Source organism: Natrix helvetica (genome assembly GCF_964273705.1).
Source record: "Natrix helvetica genome assembly, chromosome: 4".
NCBI lineage: Eukaryota > Metazoa > Chordata > Lepidosauria > Squamata > Natricidae > Natrix > Natrix helvetica.
The window spans coordinates 152,145,831-152,168,736 of NC_138550.1; the positions used below are offsets into that span (position 1 = coordinate 152,145,831).

At 37.5% G+C, this 22,906-nt stretch overlaps 1 protein-coding gene across 5 annotated transcripts in view; it reads right to left on the reverse strand.

Annotated features, from left to right (window-relative positions):
- Nucleotides 1-22,906, reverse strand: part of TRPS1 (transcriptional repressor GATA binding 1) — a 277,918-nt gene that overhangs the window by 172,877 nt on the left and 82,135 nt on the right. For 4 of the 5 annotated variants that reach the window (XM_081950845.1, XM_081950844.1, XM_081950846.1 and 1 more), the window contains one exon: nucleotides 2-1,131. In XM_081950845.1, the coding sequence (XP_081806971.1) occupies nucleotides 2-1,131 (1,130 nt within the window). The remainder of the gene's footprint in view (nucleotide 1; nucleotides 1,132-22,906) is intronic. The other variant, XM_081950847.1, reaches the window with a different exon arrangement.

A 22,906-nucleotide genomic window follows, 5' to 3' on the forward strand; every position in this document is an offset into this window, starting at 1 on the left:
CCTGTAGTGTCGAGAAATCTCCTCCTCTACCTGCGTGACAAAGTCACATTTGGTACACGAGTGTTCTTTGATTTCTTTGACAGTCAGTGGTCCATCCCCCCCTTGCAGGGCATTTGCTTCTTGCTTGACTTCAGACACCTGGGCTTCGTGTGTGGTTTCATAGTGAAGCAGGAGAACGTCTACATCAGGGGTGGAGAAAGAGCACTGATGACACTGATGCTTGACTCTGGTGCCTCCTGGCATCCCAGGGGACAAGTGCAAGAGCAAGAGAGCACAATGGGAACAATTACTTTTCCTGCAAGCAAAAGGATAAGTAATTTCTCCAAGGTGCTTTTCTGGACTACAGAGGCCTCGGGGACAAAACTGACAGTGCTTAATAGTACATTTATGAATGTTGTGTAGCTGCTGATAATGATGAAGAAGAGGCCCCACCACTATTACATTTGGGCCATGGCTCTTTGAGTACCTAAAATCACAAAACTGACAATTGTAGCTTGTCACCACGTGGTCCTCCACTCCTGAGCTGGAAAAGTCTTTCTTTTTGGCCATGCTAGAGCCTTTCTCGCTCTTTGTCGCTAACTCTCCGTCTGCATTTTTGGTTATGTCATTGTGATTAATGACTGACCCCCTCGAGAGTTTGTCATTCCGATTTGGGTGAGGGCCCCCCGCCTGGCTCCCCCCATGGTGCTTGCTGTAATGTTCTAACAGTTTGAGAGAGCTGGAGGATTCACAACTAAAGCTGCAGAATTTGCACCAGTAGTAACTGGAGGCATCCGTACCGTTTTGTCTTGAGGATTCAAGAGGCTTGATGGGCACCGAATAGCCAACTGGAGTGTCATCTCCACATCTGATGGTGATCTTGTCCTGCCATTTCGCCAAATCTGCCATCTCACCCGATCGAATAGTAGGACTGGACTTGTTCGAGTTTCTCTCTGTGGCTTTGCTGCCTTCAGAGACAGGAAGGGAGGCCTTGATCTTGTTCGGATGGGTCTGCAAGAAGTGTTGTTCCAACTCTGTTGAAGAATTGCCCATGTAGGTGAAATTGCAGAACTTGCAGCGGAAATATTTGGTGTTCCCTTGGCAATCTGGAGTTTTGCGTCCAATGCCAATAAAGGTCCCACCTAAGGTTACCTGCAGAACATGAAAAGGAGAAAAATTTCTGTAAGTGGTCTAGGACTTCCTGTTCCTTATATACAGGGATGCAAAACAAAGTAATCAAAAGAAAAAAATGGAATATTAAACTGAACCACAGCAGCTTTTGTCTTTCAGTCCCCAAATAAATATTTTATCATTTAAGAAGCAAATTATTACTCTGTAGAGAGTAAGAGAGTTACAGAAGTAGAAGCCCATCTTAAGGGAAACTCAAATCTGAATATTGTCTTCATGCAAGTGTTTCAGCGAATGAGGAGGAAGGTAGAAGAAAGGAGGAATCAATGAAATTGACGCATAGTAATTTCTGGAAGCTCAAATCAACTAAAAACAAACATTACTATAAGACATGGAGAATGCTATCAGACAACACATAGCTCAAAAGGTAACCAGTGAAGAAAAAAAATCAGTTTTAAGATCATTTGCAGGTGGCAAAAGACTACACACGAATCCAGAAGAATCATAGCTCTTTTTTTTCTTTTTCTTTTTTCTTCCTACACAAGAAATACCATCAGTGCTGAACCTGGTGTCTTCAATTAGATAAAAAATTCTACAAAATAGACCTAAAAAAGAACATTTCTCCATTGCCTTTATGAAAACACAGTATCTTACCTATGTAAAACAACAGATTCCATTAAATACCGGTACACAAAAGTCAAAAGAAATGGCTTGAATCACGACTGACACTTTGGCAAAAGTTAACTTTGGTTTGTGCTAAGTTAAGGGCAACAAGTTGAAACTAATTTTAACCTATCAGGAGAGAAAAACTGCACAGTGCATTTCCAAACACTAATTTTCTCAATGTAGCTGTTTCTCCAAAGCCTCAATTTAGCAAAATATAGAAAGACCGCAAAAAGCAAAGGACGGTGCTCATGATGTAACAAACACTTTTTTTTTTTTGATGGAAATCCAATCCTTCGCATAAGACTGCCACTTTTTTCTTCCAATAATGGAACAACTGTACTGCACATGAGCATATGGGCTTCAGTTCACCACTATTTATTAAATTGAAAATCTCTTCTCATGAACAGGAAAATACTCACCAAAGAATAATAGCAATTCATGAAAAGCACAGGTGGAGATAAGAAGATGGAGTGTGTGAATGGGAAATGAAAAAAAGACAGAACCTGCAAATTTTGTAACAGTGACAATATCATCATATATTTTCTTCTAAGTCCTTGAAGGGAAACTTTAAAATGCTTCATAGGAAAAGCACAGGCATAAACTTGACAAAATGAATTCCATAATACATATGGAATTCTAATTTCCTTCTTAATATAAGTACAGGTTCCAGAAGCTGGGATCCAGCAATTGTACCGCTTTAGATTTTTCTCTGCATCCAAAAATACATTCCATAACAGAAGAACAGATTTTAATTCCCTGAGCTGCAAAGTAAATTACTGTTTTTCTGGGCATTTTTCTCCCATAATGCATTAAGCAAATCACCCTTTAGTTTTTAGCCGCTGCACCTCAAAGACACCAAATGATCACTGTTCATTTTGGAATGGAACCATACGGAATGATTCAAATACATAAAGAACATGCAATGTAAACATTTTTAAATGCATATAATATAAACACCTTTTTTACCCGTTTAGCTAGGGAAAAGATGACATTTTCACTTATACCGCAAAACTAAACATGGCCTATCTAGTGAGTCAAAAAAAAAATTTGATAAATGACACTATAAAAAGAATTGCGTTTGGCCCACTATTTTAAGTAAACATGATTTCAAATAAACTGAGATTTTTCTCCACTATGAAGTACCTTTAATATCCAACAACACTAGAAATGGAATAAGCCAGCTTAATAGATGTGTTCTCTTAAAAACTGAATGCTGATACTAAACATACCAAATGCTTTCTAGCGCTGAAACACTTAAGTGAGTGATTTCTTACATTATTCCTAGCCAGTTGTAAAGCAGATTCATACTCTGTATTAATGTACTAAAAATGAATGCAATTGTTTTGCACCTTGCTCTGAATAAACATTATTATTTTATATATTTTTATTTTATTTTATTCATTGCTTAAATTTATTATAGCCACCGAACTCTAATGGACTCGTGCAAAACTGGAATGGTCTAGGCAGATTAATACTTTATACTAGAATTTTGTAGGGTTAAAAAAAGAAAAAACTAACAACTAAAAATTCTGCACATTGAATATTATTATAAATGTTAGTTTGGAATAATTTCAGATGACTAACTCATGTTACTATGCAAGATTTCAAAGGCAGAAATTAGTATCAGTTAATGTATCACATTAGAAAAGACATTCACATTGCTGTTTCATCAACCTCAGTGCACTGAGGTATTTGCTGACCAAACAAAACTATTCAAGATTTTTCCTGCTTCATCTAAGTCCCCAAACATTGCTACCCATCCACCAGTCTCTTTCATTATTGTCTATGAAAATGAGCAGATCATTGAGTTTATGAACTTCCATAAAAAAAAAAACAAGCTGTTGAATATAAACAGGTAACAAACCAGAGGTGGCATTCTGCCGGTTCACCCCGGTTCGGACGAACCGGTAGCGGCGACAGCGAGACGCTCCACCACCCGCCCAGACATCATCACGGATGCTCTGCACATGCACAAAAAGTTAATTTATCACATTGTAAAAGAAGCGCCGCAGAAGCGCCGTGCGTGAGCGAAGCACGCACGCACATGCTTCCGGTTCCCAACCGGTAGTGAAGGTAAGAGGATTTCATGCCTGTAAGAAACCCCACACTCACTCCCACTGATGTCGTTACCTAGTTAGGAAATGAAACATCTGCAAGCAAACTACCAAGCTCAGGGAAAACCAAGAAGTCCAACAACTCTGAACTACAGGTATTATTTTCTATTCAAACAAGTATCCACTAAAAACTTGCATTTTACCAGTAAATTATCCTCCAAGTCATCTATTTATGTAGTATAAGCACAATAAAATCCTTTTGGAAGCTGGTTGAATAAGCAAATGAAACAAGGAGGGAAATCCAGTTGAGAGCATAAAAGAGTTAGCTTGTTGAAAGCGACAATATAAAAGGACCACCTACTAGGAAGGAAGAAGCATTTGAGTGATGTTGTTAGTCAGATGAACTTCTGAGGAAAAACCAGATGACATGTGCCAGGGAAAGACATGGAAGGAGGATACATAAATATCAGGATGATATTGATATCAACAGGAGAGCTGGCATCTTTTATGGAAATGTGGGCATTCTGGTGAATGAAGAAAACAAGCTGGCTAGACTTTTGTGTTTAAGTTAATGTGGCCTTTTTCTTGCATCCCGTGACAGAGAAGAAAGAAATGTGAGCTGTGTAAAGATAAACATTGGCCAATCTGAAATGCTATGGCTTTCCTCTTCAAGAATTCCTGGAAACTATTTTTGAAGTTTATAAGAACACTATCTGAATTTGTAGGACATTAGAGGTGGAAACAGGAACAAAATACTGTATTAATTGGATGTACTTGTTGAAGATTATTCGTGCAAATCTTGCCCAAGCGATAACAGCAGCAGCTGAATCTTCTAGATCAGGGGTGGGGAACTATGGCCATTTTATGACTATTGGACTTCAACTCCCAGAATTCCTGAGCCAGCATTCTGGGAGTTGAAGTCCAATATTCATAAAGGGGCCATATCCACCTCTGTTCTAGATGGTGGTCTAGAAATGAAATAACTCTAAGCCAGGGGTCCCCAATCAGACTCAGCTAACAGGCCGCACAAACAAGCCCCATCCATGGGATACAGGCAGCATGTGAAACCACTCCCTTCGTTCCCCGGAACAACCTCTCTCCATGGAACTGGGGCAACTGCTCTAAGCCATCAGTCAAACCAGACATCCTACAAGTTCTGCATTTTTCTTCAAATGAAATGTCAACTAGTTTATTTTGAAAGTCTCTGATCACTTGAAGAATAAAGTGTGCCATGTAAAACTGCTTGTTTCAACGTAAAGCATGCTTAAAATGTATACTAGTATACCTGGCATTGCCTGGATATTTATTTATAGGGGGAAGATGTCCGGACCAAACATAATTTCTAGTGTTGGATTTTCCCCCTTACCAGAGGGAGCCCCCTTGTGGAGTACTGTGAAGCCATTACCATGACAACTCCACTGCGTTGCACAGTAGAAGCCATTTTACGGCAGTACTATTGAAGCCATTTTAAGGCACAACAGGCTGTATCTTAACAGAACACAGAACAGAACCACCCGAGGGGTTTTAGGGGTGTCCACAATATTTTTCTCCAGAGGGTAAGTCATCTGTGTACCAAGTTTGGTTGAAATTGCTTGAGGTGTTCCAGAGTTATGCTGGAACACACACACACACACACACACACTCAGACACACTCACTCAGACACACAGCCATTTTTATATAGAGAAAAGGAAAACTAACATTCAGTTCAACATACTTCTATAGATCTATGATTCAATAAACTGCAGCTAATTTGATCAAATACATTTGATCAAATTACATTTTCCACCACCAATCTCTTGTTCACAGGCATTGGCTTCCTAGCCAACAGCAGAGTTAGAATTCTTCTCTCTCTCTCTCTCAACCAATATCAGACACGTAAACTGACCTGAAACATATTGGGGTTGAAATTGATCTTCATCAATGACAGACATTTGCCTGCCTTATTGTTCAGCCTGGATGCTGCAGTTACCTAACAGTAAGGATTTCCATCTTGATAACCTAAAAATGTTTCCCCAATGGGGAAAGCTCAGAGAATATTTTTATTTATTTTGTCAAATTTATACGATTGCTTATCTCACACACAGTGACTCTGGATATCATATAATAAAACCAGCAACTAAAACATTCCATAAGACCAATTAAAAACAATAAAAGCATTCCCCAGGTTTGCTTGGGGGAAAATCAAATTTTAAAGGCTTTCTGGAAAATCACAAGGATTAGAGCTAATCTCACTTTGGGAGAGATGATGGTCCAGAGGACAGATGCCACAGCAGAAAACTCTCATCTCCTAGGTCCCATTAGATGGGAACTACCTCTCTGAAGGGACCTGCAACTTATTTTCCTGATAGACTTGATGCGATGGGTGGTTGTAATGGAGAAGAGGCTATCTCTCAAATAACTTGGTCCTATGCCATGTAAGGCTTTAAAGGTCAAAATAAGCCAGGGGTGTCCAAACTTGGGAACTTTAAGACTTGTGGACTTCAACTCCCAGAATTCCCCATGCTGGCTGGGGAATTCTGGGAGTTGAAGTCCACAAGTCTTAAAGTTCCCAAGTTTGGACACCCCTGAAATAAGCTTTCTGAATTGGACTTGGAAGAAAATATGGGAGTTGGGAACCAACTTATTTGGAATGTAAAGAAAGTAGGCCGAATCTGCACTTCAAGCAGGTTTCCAATGTGGTGGAACTAGAGTTCCCAAAAGGCAAAAAAGCCAGCAAGAATTACATCACTGTCCTACCTCATTATAATAGAGATATAGTATTTTGCTATAAATACAATACAATACCATACAATACAATACATGTGGGAGGGTTTTAATCTTGTCTCAAGATTAAAGATAGGTGACATTTTTAATTACTGTATCCACACCTAACAATTAAGAGGGAAGCGCCAACAATGGATTAGATGTTGCAAAGTGACAAGACTAAGGCTTCTCTCTTTTTTTTCCTGGAGGGATTTTATTCATTTATTTAACTGTGTAAACATCCTACTAGGGATTATAATAGTTTATTCCCCGACCCCCCTCCACTGTGATGGTATCTCCTGAGGAATACAAAGAAGAAAAAGGATCATTGCAAAATAAATATTAAGCCAGGAAAGATAGGGGAAGCCTAAGAAAGCAACACAGAGCATCTCAACCAGAATTTTGGTAGGTATAAGTTGAGTGAAAGAACTGCTTTGAGATGCTTTCAACTTTGTGTTATATTACTCTACTAGCAACAAACAGCTTCCCAGAAATTTAAGCAGTTCTTGTTTCTTCAGCTTGCCACTCTTGCAGGGTTTGACAATCACTGATTTTTGACAAATCTGTGGCCAAAATTTAGTGACGTATTTGGAGATGGTTTTGAGAGTCACAAACTAAATAGCTTGGAGAAGCCTTGGGGTGTTCCTAGATCACAAGTTAAAATCCCAGGTCAAAATGATTTTTCAGCACTACATATATGTTAGGCCTTTTTGGGATGTTACTCCGTGCTTTTGTCTTCAAGACACTTGAGTGTAGATTAATATTGATGAATGGGTTTACAGTTAATATGTTGACATTTATTTAAGCTGTAATTACTACTATTTGTAATTTGTATTACTTCTTTGTGGCAGCCCCTCAAATACTGGATAATTGCTAACACGTCACCCCTAGTCCTTATTTTCTCTAGACTGGCTATACCCAATTCTTGCAACCGTTCTTCATATGTTTTTGTCTCCAGGCTGTTAATCATCTTAGTCGGTCTTCTTTGCACTTTTTCAAAAGTCTCAGCATCTTTTCTGGAATTTATTGACACAATTTGGTTAGAAACTTTACTGATTCTTCTTCTTGATGAATTTCTATAGGTATTCCACTACTGGACTTCTAACTTAATAGTGATCAGAATGTCGATCTAACTTAGTATATTATAGTATTAGATGTTCTAATAACTATCTTCTAAGGTATCTGAAATGATCACATGCCTCCAGCATCTTATTATCATTGCTGCCCAATAGAGGTATCTTAGCTTTAGTTTATTCACTGCCACTATGTATTTTTATGGATGAGTTGAAGCCACATAACATTTTGTAGCTGACTAAAAATGCCTTATCTTTTTGACAGTTCAATGTTCATGAAAATGTTTACCAAAAAAACCTGCTTTTCCAACTTCACTTACTCTTAGTATCTTCAATATGCCATCAAATCTGAATGTTGTAGTATGTACATATTGTTGGATCCTATTAATACTTTCAGAAAAAAATTGACATCACCAAGAAAATAAGTGAGATTAGCAAACAAAATTAAAATGTACAATATCTAAATATTATGTAAACAAAATGTATATCAGACCCAAATTATAACTACAATATGTGCATCTTGTATATTCACACACAGAATTGTAACTATTTAATCCTAATCTTTGGTCAAATAAGGTCACTCAAGTCCTATGTTACTAACATTTTTTTAAAAAAATTGTATTTCCCTGAAAATAAGAAAGGGTCTTATTTTCTTCTGACCCCTGAAATAAGCAGTTGGCCTTATTTTCAGGGAGGGCTTATTATTTTTTAGGTGCAGAGGTGGTGAGCCTGGTCACCTCATGGCTGCTGCTGTGTTGCAATATTTTCGGGGAGGGCTTATTTGGAGGGGAGGGCTTATTTAGTGCATGTGCTCAAAAGCCCGATTGGGCATATTATCTGAGGATGTCTTATTTTCGGGGAAACAGGGTACATTATGTTCTATGTATGTATTCCCAGACAAAAAAATAATTCTGGGTCACAAAGGATTATTAGTTGTGGTGTTTGCATTTTATTAAACATGAAAAATTATTAAACAAAAAGAGTAATGGAAAAGTTGTTTTCATACTTCATAAAATATAGCTGAAGGATCGTGATGTAGAAAGATAAATAGAAAACAATAGGTCAGTTTCTATGTAAAGATATTTGAGAAACACAAAGAAAGCAAGAATGGAAAAAGTGCCTTTTCAATGCGATATGAATTTTTGCAGTTGTGATACACGAATCTGTAAATGGATAAAAGATTTATGTAAAAGAGATCCATGGAGAGGAATGTTTACCACCTAAAATTACTCAGAAAGTAGAAAAGGCAGTATTTAATAAATAAATATTAATTTAACCATGCATTCTCAGGAGATGAAAATTGTATATCGGCTAGCCTCAGAGCAATTCGCATTGTTTGAATTGTAATTTCATCATCACTTATTTTTAACTTCCTAATCTAGTCTATAGTCCCAGGATTTCTAAGTGGTTTCCTGTCCAACAACTAACCACATCTGATCTGGCTTACTTGTCCATAATCAACTTGGTGCTGCCATCTACTGTGGCAAATGATTAACCAATTCACCTCCTGCCTTACCTTTCTCGTTATTTCATATCACTAACTACGGTCATGGCTTCAAGTTTTTAGATCACTCTGAACCCCATGGCAAACATAATTGAGGTTTAGAAACCATGTGACAGTTTTCCAAAAGTAGCCTCAGCAACAGGAATGACTGGTTGGATGTACTTATCTCATTGTGCCATTACTGCCATACCTTAAAGTCAAACTGTACTCCTGCCAGTTCTCTTAGTCATTTGATTAGATTCAATACTTCAGAAAGCAGAAATATCAGTTTAATTAATGAGTAAAGCTCGGGTTCATCATTTAGACATGATGTGCAACTTCTTTTATACAAGTCGTACTACCAATGAGCTAGAGGAGAAGAGCTACACAACTCTTAAAGCTAACTATATTGTAAGGTTCTCATTTAAAAAAAAACCCAGCAAATTCATCAAAAGTGGAAGTACTATTCTTTAAGACTACCATAAGCTTTCCACATCCATTGTACAGAATCACTCTACAGCAGCACATGTTTCATCTCATTCTCAACCTTTTCTTCACCATTAATTCCCTTTTGTTGTCATAGACCACAGTCAGTTGGACCCCTAAGATGTAACTCATGATTTAAATTATAACATTTTTTTTCCAGCATTTGCAGATTCCCTGGGACAACATAGTGGTCCTCATGTTCCCACGGACCACAGGTTGAGAACCACTGCCCTATTCAATTATTGGCTATTCTAAGGAGAAACAATTCTTGCAAGGATCCGTGGATCATGGATTATAGGACTGTCCATTAGGCTGATCCTATGAATAGTAGATTGTGTCCTTCAATATCAGTCTTCATTTGGCACTGTCCATTTCAGAATTAGCTTAAAAACTAGGAAGTAGTATTACGCTATTACTATTCCAATTGGTTAATTTATTTAAAGCATATTCAGCATTCTAAAAACGATCAATTTTCCCTTTTATCGGGCTATGGCTTTTTTTAAAAAAAAATGTGCGAAATGTTGCTATACAAAAAATTATGAAGGAAACTTTCTCATCTCAATAGCAACATAGAGGTAAAAATCTGATTTACATAGCAGAAAACAAAGCATGTGCACTTCCCCGTCCTTTCACACAATCAGATTCTATAGCTACTCGGTGATAATTTAGGTATATACCAGCAAATATTATACTAGATCTTCTAGACTTGATGCCGCGTTAATTTCAACTTTATGGAAAACAGTATAAAGGTGGTGCTTGTGAAATGTTTTTAAAAATGAATGTCCTGTCCTATTGAGCTGAGCTTCTAATGAGTGGAAAGTTATGGGAGAGAGCTGGGCCCATAAGCATTGCAAATGAACCCTCGTTAAGTGTGCAAATGGGATTGAATGCAGGGAGGGAGTATCAAGAGTGATGTCTAGGTCTTCACTGAGTGCCTGGTTTTACAGGTTATTAATCACTCTGAGCTGGAGAAACTGAAAATCTTTTTTATTTGTTTGCTTAAATTATTTCCATCCGCTAAGAGCTAATCCAGCTAAATGATGTTACAAAATCAGATAGCAGCAAAACCTTTCAATTATTTGGGTCACTGTTTTCAATCATTAAAGGGCTGATTCTCTTTCCAATCCTTTAAGTCATTCAGTTTCCCACTTGCCGATTATTTTTAATCTTCTAATCCTATATATATATATATAAAGTTTTTTGTTTAGTCATTCAGTTTCTGCAATCCAGCATCCACAAAGTATTAACTATCACACAATTAGCAATGTCCTAAATATCATGCAGATATTGGTCAGAACAGATTACTGATTATTATTACTGATTATTTTACTGATTATTTTAGCAAGTTAAAAGTACCACCCTTTAGCACCATCTTTACCTTTTATAACAGGGAATATTTATATTCTAAAACTAGCTTTCCTACTCTAAAAAAAAAAAAAAAGATGTTTCGATTAACCAAAGCTTTCTTGACTTCCTTTTTTCTTTGTAGCCCATTTGGCCAACAATAATCTATATTATACGATTGTATCACAGCAGCCAGTTGTTTCGCCAGATTTGGCATTGATTACTAGTCGGGCCCCACCCAGGGGCTTATTATTATTATTATTATTATTATTATTATTATTATTATTATTATTATTATTATTATTATTATTATTATTATTATTATTATTATTATTTTATACGATTGTATCACAGCGGCCAGTTGATTCGCCGGATTTGGCATTGATTACTAGTCGGGCCCCACCCAGGGGCCTAGGACGTCGTAACGTATTTTCGTAATATACGTGCAGATCCAAGCAGTGCAGCTTTTTGCATTTGACTGATGGTGATTTTGTCAAGTTTTAACTGTTTTAAATGTAATTCCAGTGCTTTTGGAATAGCACCCAGTGTGCCGATTACCACTGGAATTACCACTGCTGGTTTGTGCCATAATCGTTGGATTTCAATTTTTAAGTCCTGGTATTTCGCGACTTTTTCATGTTCCTTCTCCTCAACTCTGCTATCACCTGGTATTGCGATGTCTATGATTGTAACCTTCTTTTTCTCAACCAGTGTGATGTCTGGTGTGTTATGCGCTAGTACTTTGTCTGTTTGTATACGAAAATCCCACAGGATCTTGACCATCTGATTTTCGGTGACTTTTTCAGGCTTATGTTCCCACTAGTTTGTTGTTGTTTTAATATTATAATTTTTGCACAAATTCCAGTGGATCATTTGTGCTACTGAATTGTGCCGCAATTTATAATCAGTCTGCGCGATTTTTTTACAGCAGCTGAGTATGTGGTCAACAGTTTCATCAACTTCTTTGCAAAGTCTGCATTTGGCATCATCAGAGGATTTTTTCGATTTTGGCCTTAATGGCATTTGTTCGGATAGCTTGTTCTTGCGCAGCCAGGATTGGTGACTCTGTTTCTTTCTTTAATGTACCTGTTGTTAACCATAACCAAGTTTTTTCACTGTCCACTTTATCTTTTATTTTTTCCAGAAATTGACCATGTAAGGCTTTGTTCTGCCAACTCTCCATTCTTGATTTTATCACATCTTTTCTGTATTCTTGTTTCGTCTGTTGGGCCTTCAGTAGATTTTTGTTCTTTACTTCGATTAATAGATGTTCTTGACTTTCTTTTAAATAATCAGCTAGTGCATGTTTTTCTTCTTCAACTATTTGCTTCACTTGTAATAATCCTCTGCCACCTGATTTTCGGGGCAGGTATAGTCTATCAGTGTCACCACGTGGATGTAAACTGTAGTGCATTGTCATTAGTTTCCTTGTTTTTCGGTCCAAAATGTCCAAATCAGCTTGTGTCCAGTTAACTATACCAGCTGTGTATCTTATAACTGGTATTGCCCAGGTATTTATGGCCTTGATTGTATTTCCATTATTATTATTATTATTATTATTATTATTATTATTATTATTATTATTATTATTATTATTATTATTATTATTATTATTATTATTATTATTATTATTATTATACGATTGTATCACAGCGGCCAGTTGATTCGCCGGATTTGGCATTGATTACTAGTCGGGCCCCACCCAGGGGCCTAGGACGTCGTAACGTATTTTCGTAATATACGTGCAGATCCAAGCAGTGCAGCTTTTTGCATTTGACTGATGGTGATTTTGTCAAGTTTTAACTGTTTTAAATGTAATTCCAGTGCTTTTGGAATAGCACCCAGTGTGCCGATTACCACTGGAATTACCACTGCTGGTTTGTGCCATAATCGTTGGATTTTGATTTTAAGTATTATTATTATTATTATCATCATCATCATCATCATCATCATCTTTGGTGAGATTCACAGTCTTTGGGCTGGTTAGTAGCTCAACAGCTCGAGTCCTAACCAAGGACCTAGGAACTGTTAAGGTAACTTCGGAGGATATAAGCTGTTCCAAGTAGAGTGTTTTTTTGTAGAATCAGAATGTTCAAGTCAGATAAATTTAGAATTTCCAAATAGCAAGGTAGCCCTTTAGGTATTGCTCCAAAGGTTCCAATTACAATCAGGATAACACACAATTTCTTTTTCCACAGTCGCTCAACTTCAATTAGCAAGTCTCGGGACTTTGTGATTTTTTCTTGCGCATCACCAGGTATTGCATTGTCAATGAACCATACTTTTTTCTTTTCAACTATTGTTATGTCAGGTGTGTTGTAGGCCAAGGGCCTGTCAGTCTGAATTCTGAAGTCCCACAAGATCTTGACTTTCTCATTCTCTAAAACCTTCTCAACCTGAGGTTCCCAGTGGTTTTTGCTGTACTCAAATCCAAACTTCTGGCACAATTTCCAGTGAATAATATTAGCAACGCAGTCATGGCATTGTAGGTAGTCAGTTTGTGAAATATTATTATTATTATTATTATTATTATTATTATTATTATTATTATTCACTGAGCGGTTGCTCAGTGGCTAAGACACTGAGCTTATTGATTAGAAAGGTCGGCAGTTCAGCAGTTCGAATCCCTAGCGCCACGTAAGTGAACTCCTGTTACTTGTCCCAGCTTCTGCCAACCTAGCAGTTCGAAAACATGTAAAAATCCAAGTAGAAAAATAGGGACCGCCTTTGGTGGGAAGGTAACAATATTCTGTGCACCTTCGATATTTAGTCATGCCAGCCATATGACCATGGAGATGTCTTCGGACAGCGCTCTTCGGCTTTAAAAGGGAGATGAGCATCACCCCCTAAAGTCAGGAATGACTAGCACATATGTGTGAGGGGAACTTTTACCTTTACCTTAATCAATATCTGGTAGTTGGGAAACTAGAGAATGGTATGAACAATAGGCAAGTAAGCTGCAGATAAATAGACAGGGTGAGGATTAATGGCTTAGTTTTCTACTCTAAGGCAAGAAACTATGGTTTGGTGGTAGTCCAGGCAAGTGTGGGCACTGTAAATTCTACATTCTTATCTAATATAATCCATAATACTTTAACATTAACAGTTAGCAAACTATTGGGAAGCTGTCACATTCCAAAGGAAAGAATTAAATTAACGAAGACAAGGACTGATGAAAAGGACTGATGAATATTCGATTTCTATGAATGTCTGTAGGTCCCTAAGTTCAAATGATCCTCGTAAGTTGTTTTGAGAATACAAATGAGAAACTGCAGTCCGGTGCCTGTTTTGGAAATGTTCCCATTTGTCTACAGAAAGTACGACGTAAGCACAGGTAGAAGCACAGACGTGCCCTAGGGGTACCATGACAGATACCATTCTAGTAAAGTAATGCTCTCACTTAATATGTTATTTAAATACATTCAATTGGGCTTTATTAAACAAAATATAACTTAACAAATTATATATGTGGTTATAAATAAGGGGTGGTTGTGTGTGTGTTTGTGTGTTTATGAAGGGAGGGAGGGAGGGGGAGAGATGATGGATGGATAGATGGATGGATGATGGACGGACAGATAGACAGGTGGTATATAGACAGATAGATAAGATCGACAGATTTATACATTTATCTCTATACGATGAAACACTATGCAATATTTTACCTCTTCTATTAGGTCTGGAATACTGTAAAAATGGTTGTAGAGGCAAGAAAAGATCTTATTTTTCCAAGTGCCCTAAAATGGTAGTGTATGGCTCTCTGGGCCCTTTAGTTTATTTTGGCATTCAACAAGTTTCTCTCATTTGCTTGAGATTCTCATAGATCAAACATGGTAATGATCTGTACGGGCATAAAAATGGCTTACAAGATAATAATACATTATAAGGAGAAGGGAAAATCATGATACCTTTCTGCTGCTAACAGCTTTTTCAATTAGTTTCATCATATTCCATCCTGGTGTAAGGATCTTTTCAGGACTGGCCTACTATGTTTCTGACAAAGACACAGATCCTACAATTATTCATTCCTGCATCCATGCCAAATACTGTACGCCCTCAAGGTTCATCCTTATGGACAGGCTCCAAAAAGGAATATATTTCATTCTAAACGAAGTTAAGTATTTTTTAGTCAATGCTAAATCTTTGAAATGAAGAAAAGGAAGAAAGAAAGAAAAAAAAAGATGGGAAGAGGAGGATCGATTTTGGCTAGTCTATGGAAATTGGATCCATATAAATCAGTAATCAGAGACTGCCAAATTCTGTGTAATTGATGTTGCAAACACCATGACAGAAAAACAAATGAAGAGCTAATGAGTTTCAGAAAAACTGGCTTGCAAATAAGATTCATATTTCGACAAATATGATGATACGCTTTCAATCTTACAAACTCCGTGTTAGGAAATCCTCAAGTTGGCAAGTGGTTTGTGGAAAACAAGTCTAGAAATATTTGATTAATAATTAAATGATTAAGTAGTGCCTGCACAGCAACGCAAGGAAGCAATAATCAGCAGGTGCAATGTATGGGGCCTTAAAAAGTGTATAAAACAATCAAATCCTTGCATCAGGGTCACACTAAAGTGCTTAATATATGAAGCATGAAAGCCGCAAAACATACCTTAGAAGTGAGCTAGGCTAGGCTCTAATTTTAGTAGTTAATGGAGGTGAAACACATCTGTGTTATTAATCACAATTTGTCAGATATTACTGAGAGAGTTTTGTTGGTCTATTATTGCAACAAAAGAATGCTTCAAAGGAAGAAACTTTCTTTATTCCCGCTGGATTTTTAAAAAAATTACTATAGGACACAGCCAGGGGTGAAATCAACTTACCTTTACTACCGCTTCGCAAATGTGAGTGTGCGCTCATGAGCACTCACTTCGCTTGCACATGCATGCGTAGGACCTTCCATGCATGTGCAGAGCATCAAAAATGGGATGTAATGATGTCCCGGCAAATGGGTGGAGCCTCCCGCCGCCACCACTACCAGTTCGCCCGAACCAGATAGAACCGGCTGAATTGCATCACTGACATTTACAACAATGACAAAAACATCCTACTTCTCTGCTCTCTCGGCCCACAATCTTTAAAAAACTCCTGTGTGCTATAGATAATTGTTGGGGTTCACACCAAAGTCAGATATTGGGATCTTACTGTTGACTCATATAAATATGGATCCCATGGGTACATATTATAGCATTAAGGCAATACAGGTAGGCTGCCTATTTTGTTACCTATCATTCCTTCTTCTGCTAAATGAGGAACCCTAGAAAAATTTCAGAGGAACTACAATGCAAATCGATACATGTAAAATTATATAACATATTACATATATGCATATAAAGTCTGCACACAATGTAAGTGTGATGACTTTTTAAAAGTTCAGTTAAAACTGTTAATATGACTTGCTCCAATTGAAAGCTCAGAGTTGAATTGTGGGATCCTTATTGCTCCATGAGCTTGATTATTGGTTTACAGATGTTTCATTACCCAATTAAGTAACATCACCAATGCTAGCAAGTATGAGGATTGCTCCCTGTTTATAGACAGTAGCTTGCCCTGCCGGTCTGGTGGAGAGTATATTTTTCTTCTTGATAGTTCCTTGGTCATGGTATTGTTTTCTACTTTATTGTCTGTTGTTAATCTCTGCTTATCCTGGTGTTGGTTGCTATACATGGAATGTTCTGGTCTTTTTGGTTCCTTTTTACTTTCCGCAGCCACACTAACACTGAAGGAAAAGTTACTGTGCATATAAACAGGGAGCAAATCCTAAAGTCACTAGCACTGATGATGTTACTTAGTCAGGAAATGAAATATCTGCAAGCAAACAACCAATCACAGGGAGCACCAAGGATTCCACCATCACAGCTATCCTTTCATTTTAGTACCGTATTTTTTGGAGCATAAAACACACTTTCCCCCCTAAAAGAGGGTGAAAATGTGGGTATGACTTATATACTGGATGTAGCCCCGCCCACCCGCAAGCTCCCACCCTTCCGCTTCTGTGCATCGCATTTTAGACCTGTTCCAGGCTGCAGGGATTGACACAGACCATCGCCCCCTCTGTGGCTTCCATTTTTGGCCTCTGTGCCTCACGTTTTCATCCTCCGAATGCTTCATTTGAGACCTGTTCAAGGCTGCAGGGATCGCCAGAGCACATTGCCATCAATTGCTGCCTCTGCACATCATGTTTTTGGCCTCTGCGCATCATGTTTTTGCCTCCGCACACTCTGTTTTTGGCCTCTCCTGGTCGCTTTTCTGGCGGTGCTCAGCAGCGATGTGCTTTGGTCATCCCCAATTTTTTTTTCTTATTTTCCTCCCCCAAAACTAAGGTGCATTTATACTCCAGAACATCTTATACTCCAAAAATGTGGTATTTACTAAAAATATGACTCTTTTTTTAACCTTCTTACAGGTTAGTTATCAACATCTGGTTTATACACAAGTGATGAAATACATTTTGGCATGGAATAATTGTTAATCCTTTTGCCAAATTCACCAGAGAAAAGGGGGGAGGGGAGGAGGTAAGATCTAAAATCAATTTAATAATCATCAGTTCCTTACAGAATATACTTCTGTAAGTATCCTGTTTTAGAACATATTTCTGGTGAACAGGGTGATCTTAACTAGATTATCTGTTTTTTAACCTCTTTTTGTCTTCCTTATACTATCTTGCTGCCAAGACTTATTTAATGAGTACAGTCTTCATTGATCTGTTTTATTTCTAGTTTTATTTATTTAATCTGAGGTATCACACACGTTTCAAAAAATGCCGCCACAAAAAAGTATCCAAGCTCAACTGAAACAAGCACAAGCTTTCCTATAAATAATCAAGCACCTAACAATCACTGTTAGTGAGATATTTCTTTTAAAAAAATTAAAAATTCCTTTATACTGGCCATCATATATCGCTTCTTATGTATTTAAAGAGGCAATATTCATCTTCAGAAGAAGAAGAAAGATACAAGGGATAAGGGACAGGCATGAAATGTTATAATCTTCCCTACCGGTTCGGAACTGGGAGCACGGGCATGCCCATGCGCAGAACTTTCGGGGCATGCCCATGCGCAGAACTTTCGGTGCATGCGCAGAGTGTCGTTAATTCCTCCCACCCACCATCGCCACTACTGGTTTGCCTGAATTGGGGCAGAATACCACCTCTGATAAGGGGTTCATGAAGACTTTTTTTTGAAAAAAAAAGGAAAATCCCTTCCCAGTTAAAGAAATTGAGTGAAAACTGAGCACGGAATGGTTTTTTGGGAGGGGAGGGTCGAGTTAAAAAGAAGGAATGTCACCACCCTGTTTTGCTTGGAATCCAGAGACTACAGATTGGGGCTGGTTTTACATCCATCACAATCTTCTGAAATTTGGTGCCCTGCAGATGTGTTGAAGATGAATTCCCATTGGCTCTAACTCAATGGCAGTTGGAACCTAAGACATCTGGAATATATCAGTTTGGGAAAGGATGCTATTATTCATGCTCAGAGATTAATGCAATCATGCCTGTTCATTAAATAGCGTCATCATCTTTTATTTTGGGATCACTGCGATCATCAAGTAGCAAAATTCCCAGGAATGATCATTTTAATTCAAAATGTTTGTGTCTTTGTATATTTTATGCCAGTATTATTCAGAAGATGTGTTTTTGCTTTTTATTTGCTTTCCATAGTTTTTGGATCATAGAATATCTTCAAAACAATAGTTTCCAGAGCTGTTCTTAAAAGACATCAATGGCTTCTCAAAAATATCCAACTGCCCCCATAGGCGTATACGCCACAGGTCACTTTGTGTGCCACTATGAAGTTGTCAGTAACAATAATACTAAAACTTACTAGCTGGCTTCTTAGCAGAAATCTGTAATATGTCTGGATAGTATCTTCCTGTAATATTATCATGTAACAAAAATATTTATGACACTTTCTATTGAAATGAATCAATTATTTGCACTTGTAGGTCAGGCAACATATTTCTATGCTCAGGCCCAGAAGTCTTTTGGGAAATGTAAGGATGTTAAAAACCAAATTAATAACACAGCACCTTTAGGAGGAAAAAAATCCTGCTAGTTATAATTAAAAACACATTACAAGACTGCAGCAGAGAGAAGTTATTCCATCTTCTATTGTAGTATAAGAAATTTGCTCACAGCTTTGATTTGATTTTTTAAAACATTATCTCTGATAGGCTTTGTTACCCTGAAATTGTACATAATTGGAGACCTTTTATTGTGCTTTCTGGACAAGAAGGGTAATTTTATTTAAAGCACAAGTTTACTTTTTTAAATATTAGAAAGTTTTTTTTTAGCATAGAGAGGTAATTCACTCATGGAATTCATTCATTAAAATATGCTTGCTACCCATCAATGTCTCAAAATGACTGTTTAAGTATTTTCTTAAACAGCCAAATATATGCTTAGTGCCACAAGCAAATTACTGTGTAATCATAATTTTGAATCTAAAAATATTTACTCACCTTTCTAATCTGAAAATGCTCACTTATCTTTCTTAACTATGTCATCTAAATCCCATTTGCATTCTAATTATAAACAAAAAGTTATGAGTATCTTACACAAGGCAGTAAAATTTAAAGACTGAATGATTCATATGTTAATCAGTGCTGCTTCAGTTAAAAAAAGAAATGATGTGAACACATGTGTGTGGGTGCATCTATGCTAGAATGAAAAGCACATTGCTGCACATTGATTCAAATTGATTGAGGGATCCTGGCAAATCTTTCTTGAAGTTAGTTCTTCATTGGTATAATAAAACAACGTGAAAAAGTGGTTATTCTTAAAACATTTATCTGCTTAAATTAGCCATCTGCCTTTATTTTCCTATTAAACCCTTCCTTGCCACCTTCCTGCTCTGATTCTGCGATGCTTTATCGCTGGTTGAATCAACTTTTTCAAATTCATGACCTGATTTTTTTTTTTATTTACATGATTTACTGCTTTCAAGAGCTATCCTGTCCTTGCTTTCAAACCTTTAACCCCAGGTGAACTAATCACTTAATATGCAGATCCAATTTTCTGGATTATTTTTTTTTTTTAAATTTAATGTTGCTAGACAGCTTACAATGTTCTCATCTAAAAGAAGAAAAATAGCAAATGTTTTAAGTAAAAAAGTTGCATCAACCATTTTTGTTCTTTTTCCCATTCATTTCTTCCTGTTTCCATTCAAAGTCCCTGTCTACTGCATTCAGATGTGGCTCACTAGTTCTCGGCATGTCCCAAAGGTGCTTTTCTTCCATAGACTTTCTTTGATTTGCTTGAGGACGTTTTGCTTCTCATCCAAGTTCTGTTTCAGTTCTCTCCCCACCACAAAAAAGTTCTGAAGAAGCTTCTTAAATGAGAAGCGAAACTTCTTCAAGCAAAACAAAGAAGTTCTACAAAACAAATATTAAATTAGAAGAAGAAAAATATCTGCCTGTTACCAACATGAAAAAAAAAAGGATTAGAAATTTAATTACTGCCTCCATGGGTGATGTCAAAATATCGCTGATTTACTGTTAGAAGGTGGACTGCTTGGACAGAACATATTACTGAGACCAGGAATATAACAGATGTGTCATCTGTACAGACTCCCAGGTTTAATTCTTAACATATTTTGTTAAAAGGATATAAAACAAGGAACTTTTTTTGTGTGCCTTTGGAAGCCACAAATAATTACGGACAGCATTAGACCAGATGAAAGGATGCTTTCTCTCAATCTATGATGCCATCTTGCCTTCATGTATACAACATGAAGGGATACTCGGAGACCATACAATATATGTATTCATTCTTCATTGTATTAATTGTTTTATGTTTTTATGATGAATGCATGCAAAAGTCACTTGTTGAGATGGGTAGCTCTAGAAATTAAATAATTACATACATAAATAAATATAGAAATTAAATAAACACATACATAACTCCCCATAGTAACTGATTTAGGGTTTTTTCCATTATAGAATTAATGGTACATTTATCTGTGGGTATGTCTAAGTGCTTTTACCACCTCCCGGCATGGAGGTGGTATGTAAATGCCCTGACACAAAACAAAACCAGCAGCAGTCTGGAGTCTGAAAAACAACAGGTCGGGGCCAAAAACAATAATGTTATAACACAGCAGCAGAGAGATGGGAGTTGTCAGATCTAGCAGAATAACAGAATAACAAAGTTGGCAGAGACCTTGGAGGTCTTCTAGTCCAACCCCCTTATCATATGCAGGAGACCCTATATCATTTCAGACAGGTGGCTGTTCAGTCCCTTCTTAAAAGTCTCCAGTGATGGGGCATCTACAATTTAGGGGACTGGAGACTAAAACATATGAAGAACGGTTGCAGGAACTGGGTATGTCTAGTTTAATAGAAAGAAGGACTACGGGAGACATGATAGCAGCCTTCCAATATCTCAGAGGTTGCCACAAAGAAGAGGGAGACAAACTATTCTCCAAGGCACCTAAGGGTAGAACAAGAAGCAATGGGTGGAAACTAATCAAGGAGAGAAGCAACTTAGAACTGAGGAGAAATTTCCTGACAGTGAGAACAATTAATCAGTGGAACAGCTTGCCTCCAGAAGTTGTGAATGCCCCAACACTGGAAGTCTTTAAGAAGATGTTGGATAGCCATCTGTCTGAAACGGTATAGGGTTTCCTGCCTAGGCAGGGGGTTGGACTAGAATACCTCCAAGGTCTCTTCCAACTCTGCTATTGTATTGTATTGTATTTCTGAAGGCAAGCTTTTCCATTGGTTGATTGTTCAATCAAGAAATTTCTTCTTAGTTCTAGATTAAACCTCTCCTTAATTATTATAATAATTAATAATCTAATTATTAATTAATCTACATTACCAATAATGCTGAATAGCCTTTGTACCATAAAGACTATTTATTCTCATATAAGAATGTGCATCATCTTTATTTTTAAGAATCTCTCTGTTCCCTGTAGGTCTAAAGGCACTTCAAACAAACAAGAAGCCAGCAAATAAATAAATAGATAAATAAAACAAGAGAGCAGCAGCAGCTTGGAAACATGCACATCTGCCCTAGGAGGAGGAAAAAAATAAAAGTAATTTGAGGAGACACAATAATGTGGGAGTTTACATAGAATGATGGGAGAGCAACTTCACCAATTTGCTTCCTTATAAATGGAAGACCTGCCATGTCAATATGTTAGCCATTTTATGAAGCACACAATGATAAAGGCTGATATAATTGACTGGTACTTATGAAAGAGGCTTTCTGCCTCTGGAAAACTTGAAAGAATCTTCCAGAATGTTGTCTGTCCACAATTTACCTCTCAGCCCTTCCTCTGCACGTAAGGATTGCATCAGTAGCAATGAAATGACTAACTTTTGGTGATACCATTTTTATTTTTAATTTCCTAATACAATGGTAGGAAAGGCAGTGGGGGCTGAATTATTATCCAATAATATCAGGCTGTGGGCAGTTGGCGTCTACTGAAGTTACCTCTCTGAAATGAATTATGGGTAGCTAACACACAAAATGTGGAAAATAGTATCTAAGTTTAAGTGGCATGGCTACAAACATTTAACTTCTCATAGTAACTGATTCAGGTTTTTTTTCATTATAGAAAGGACGTTGGTCTTACCTGAACGTGCCTTTTCTGGGGAAGAGAGGGAGTGGTCATGGGGATCGGGCTAAACTCCGTGCCCGCAGATGGGAGGCTGTAGGCCCCACAGGGCCCTCCCCAACCGCCCAGAGGCAGAAACTGTCCCTTGGGCCACAGCTGCAAATTTAGGATATCTTTTAGAATGCTCAATTAGCCAAATCCAAACCAAATAGTATAAAGGAGAACAACAATTCCCAATTATTTCCTACCTACACACTAATTCTCAAGTGATTGGACCAAAAGACTGAGAGGAAACTGGGAAGGAAAGGAAGGCGGGAGTATTTAAGAGTTTGCTCTCAGTCTTTGGACCAATCAGGCTGTGAGAATACCCCACATGTGACCACTCC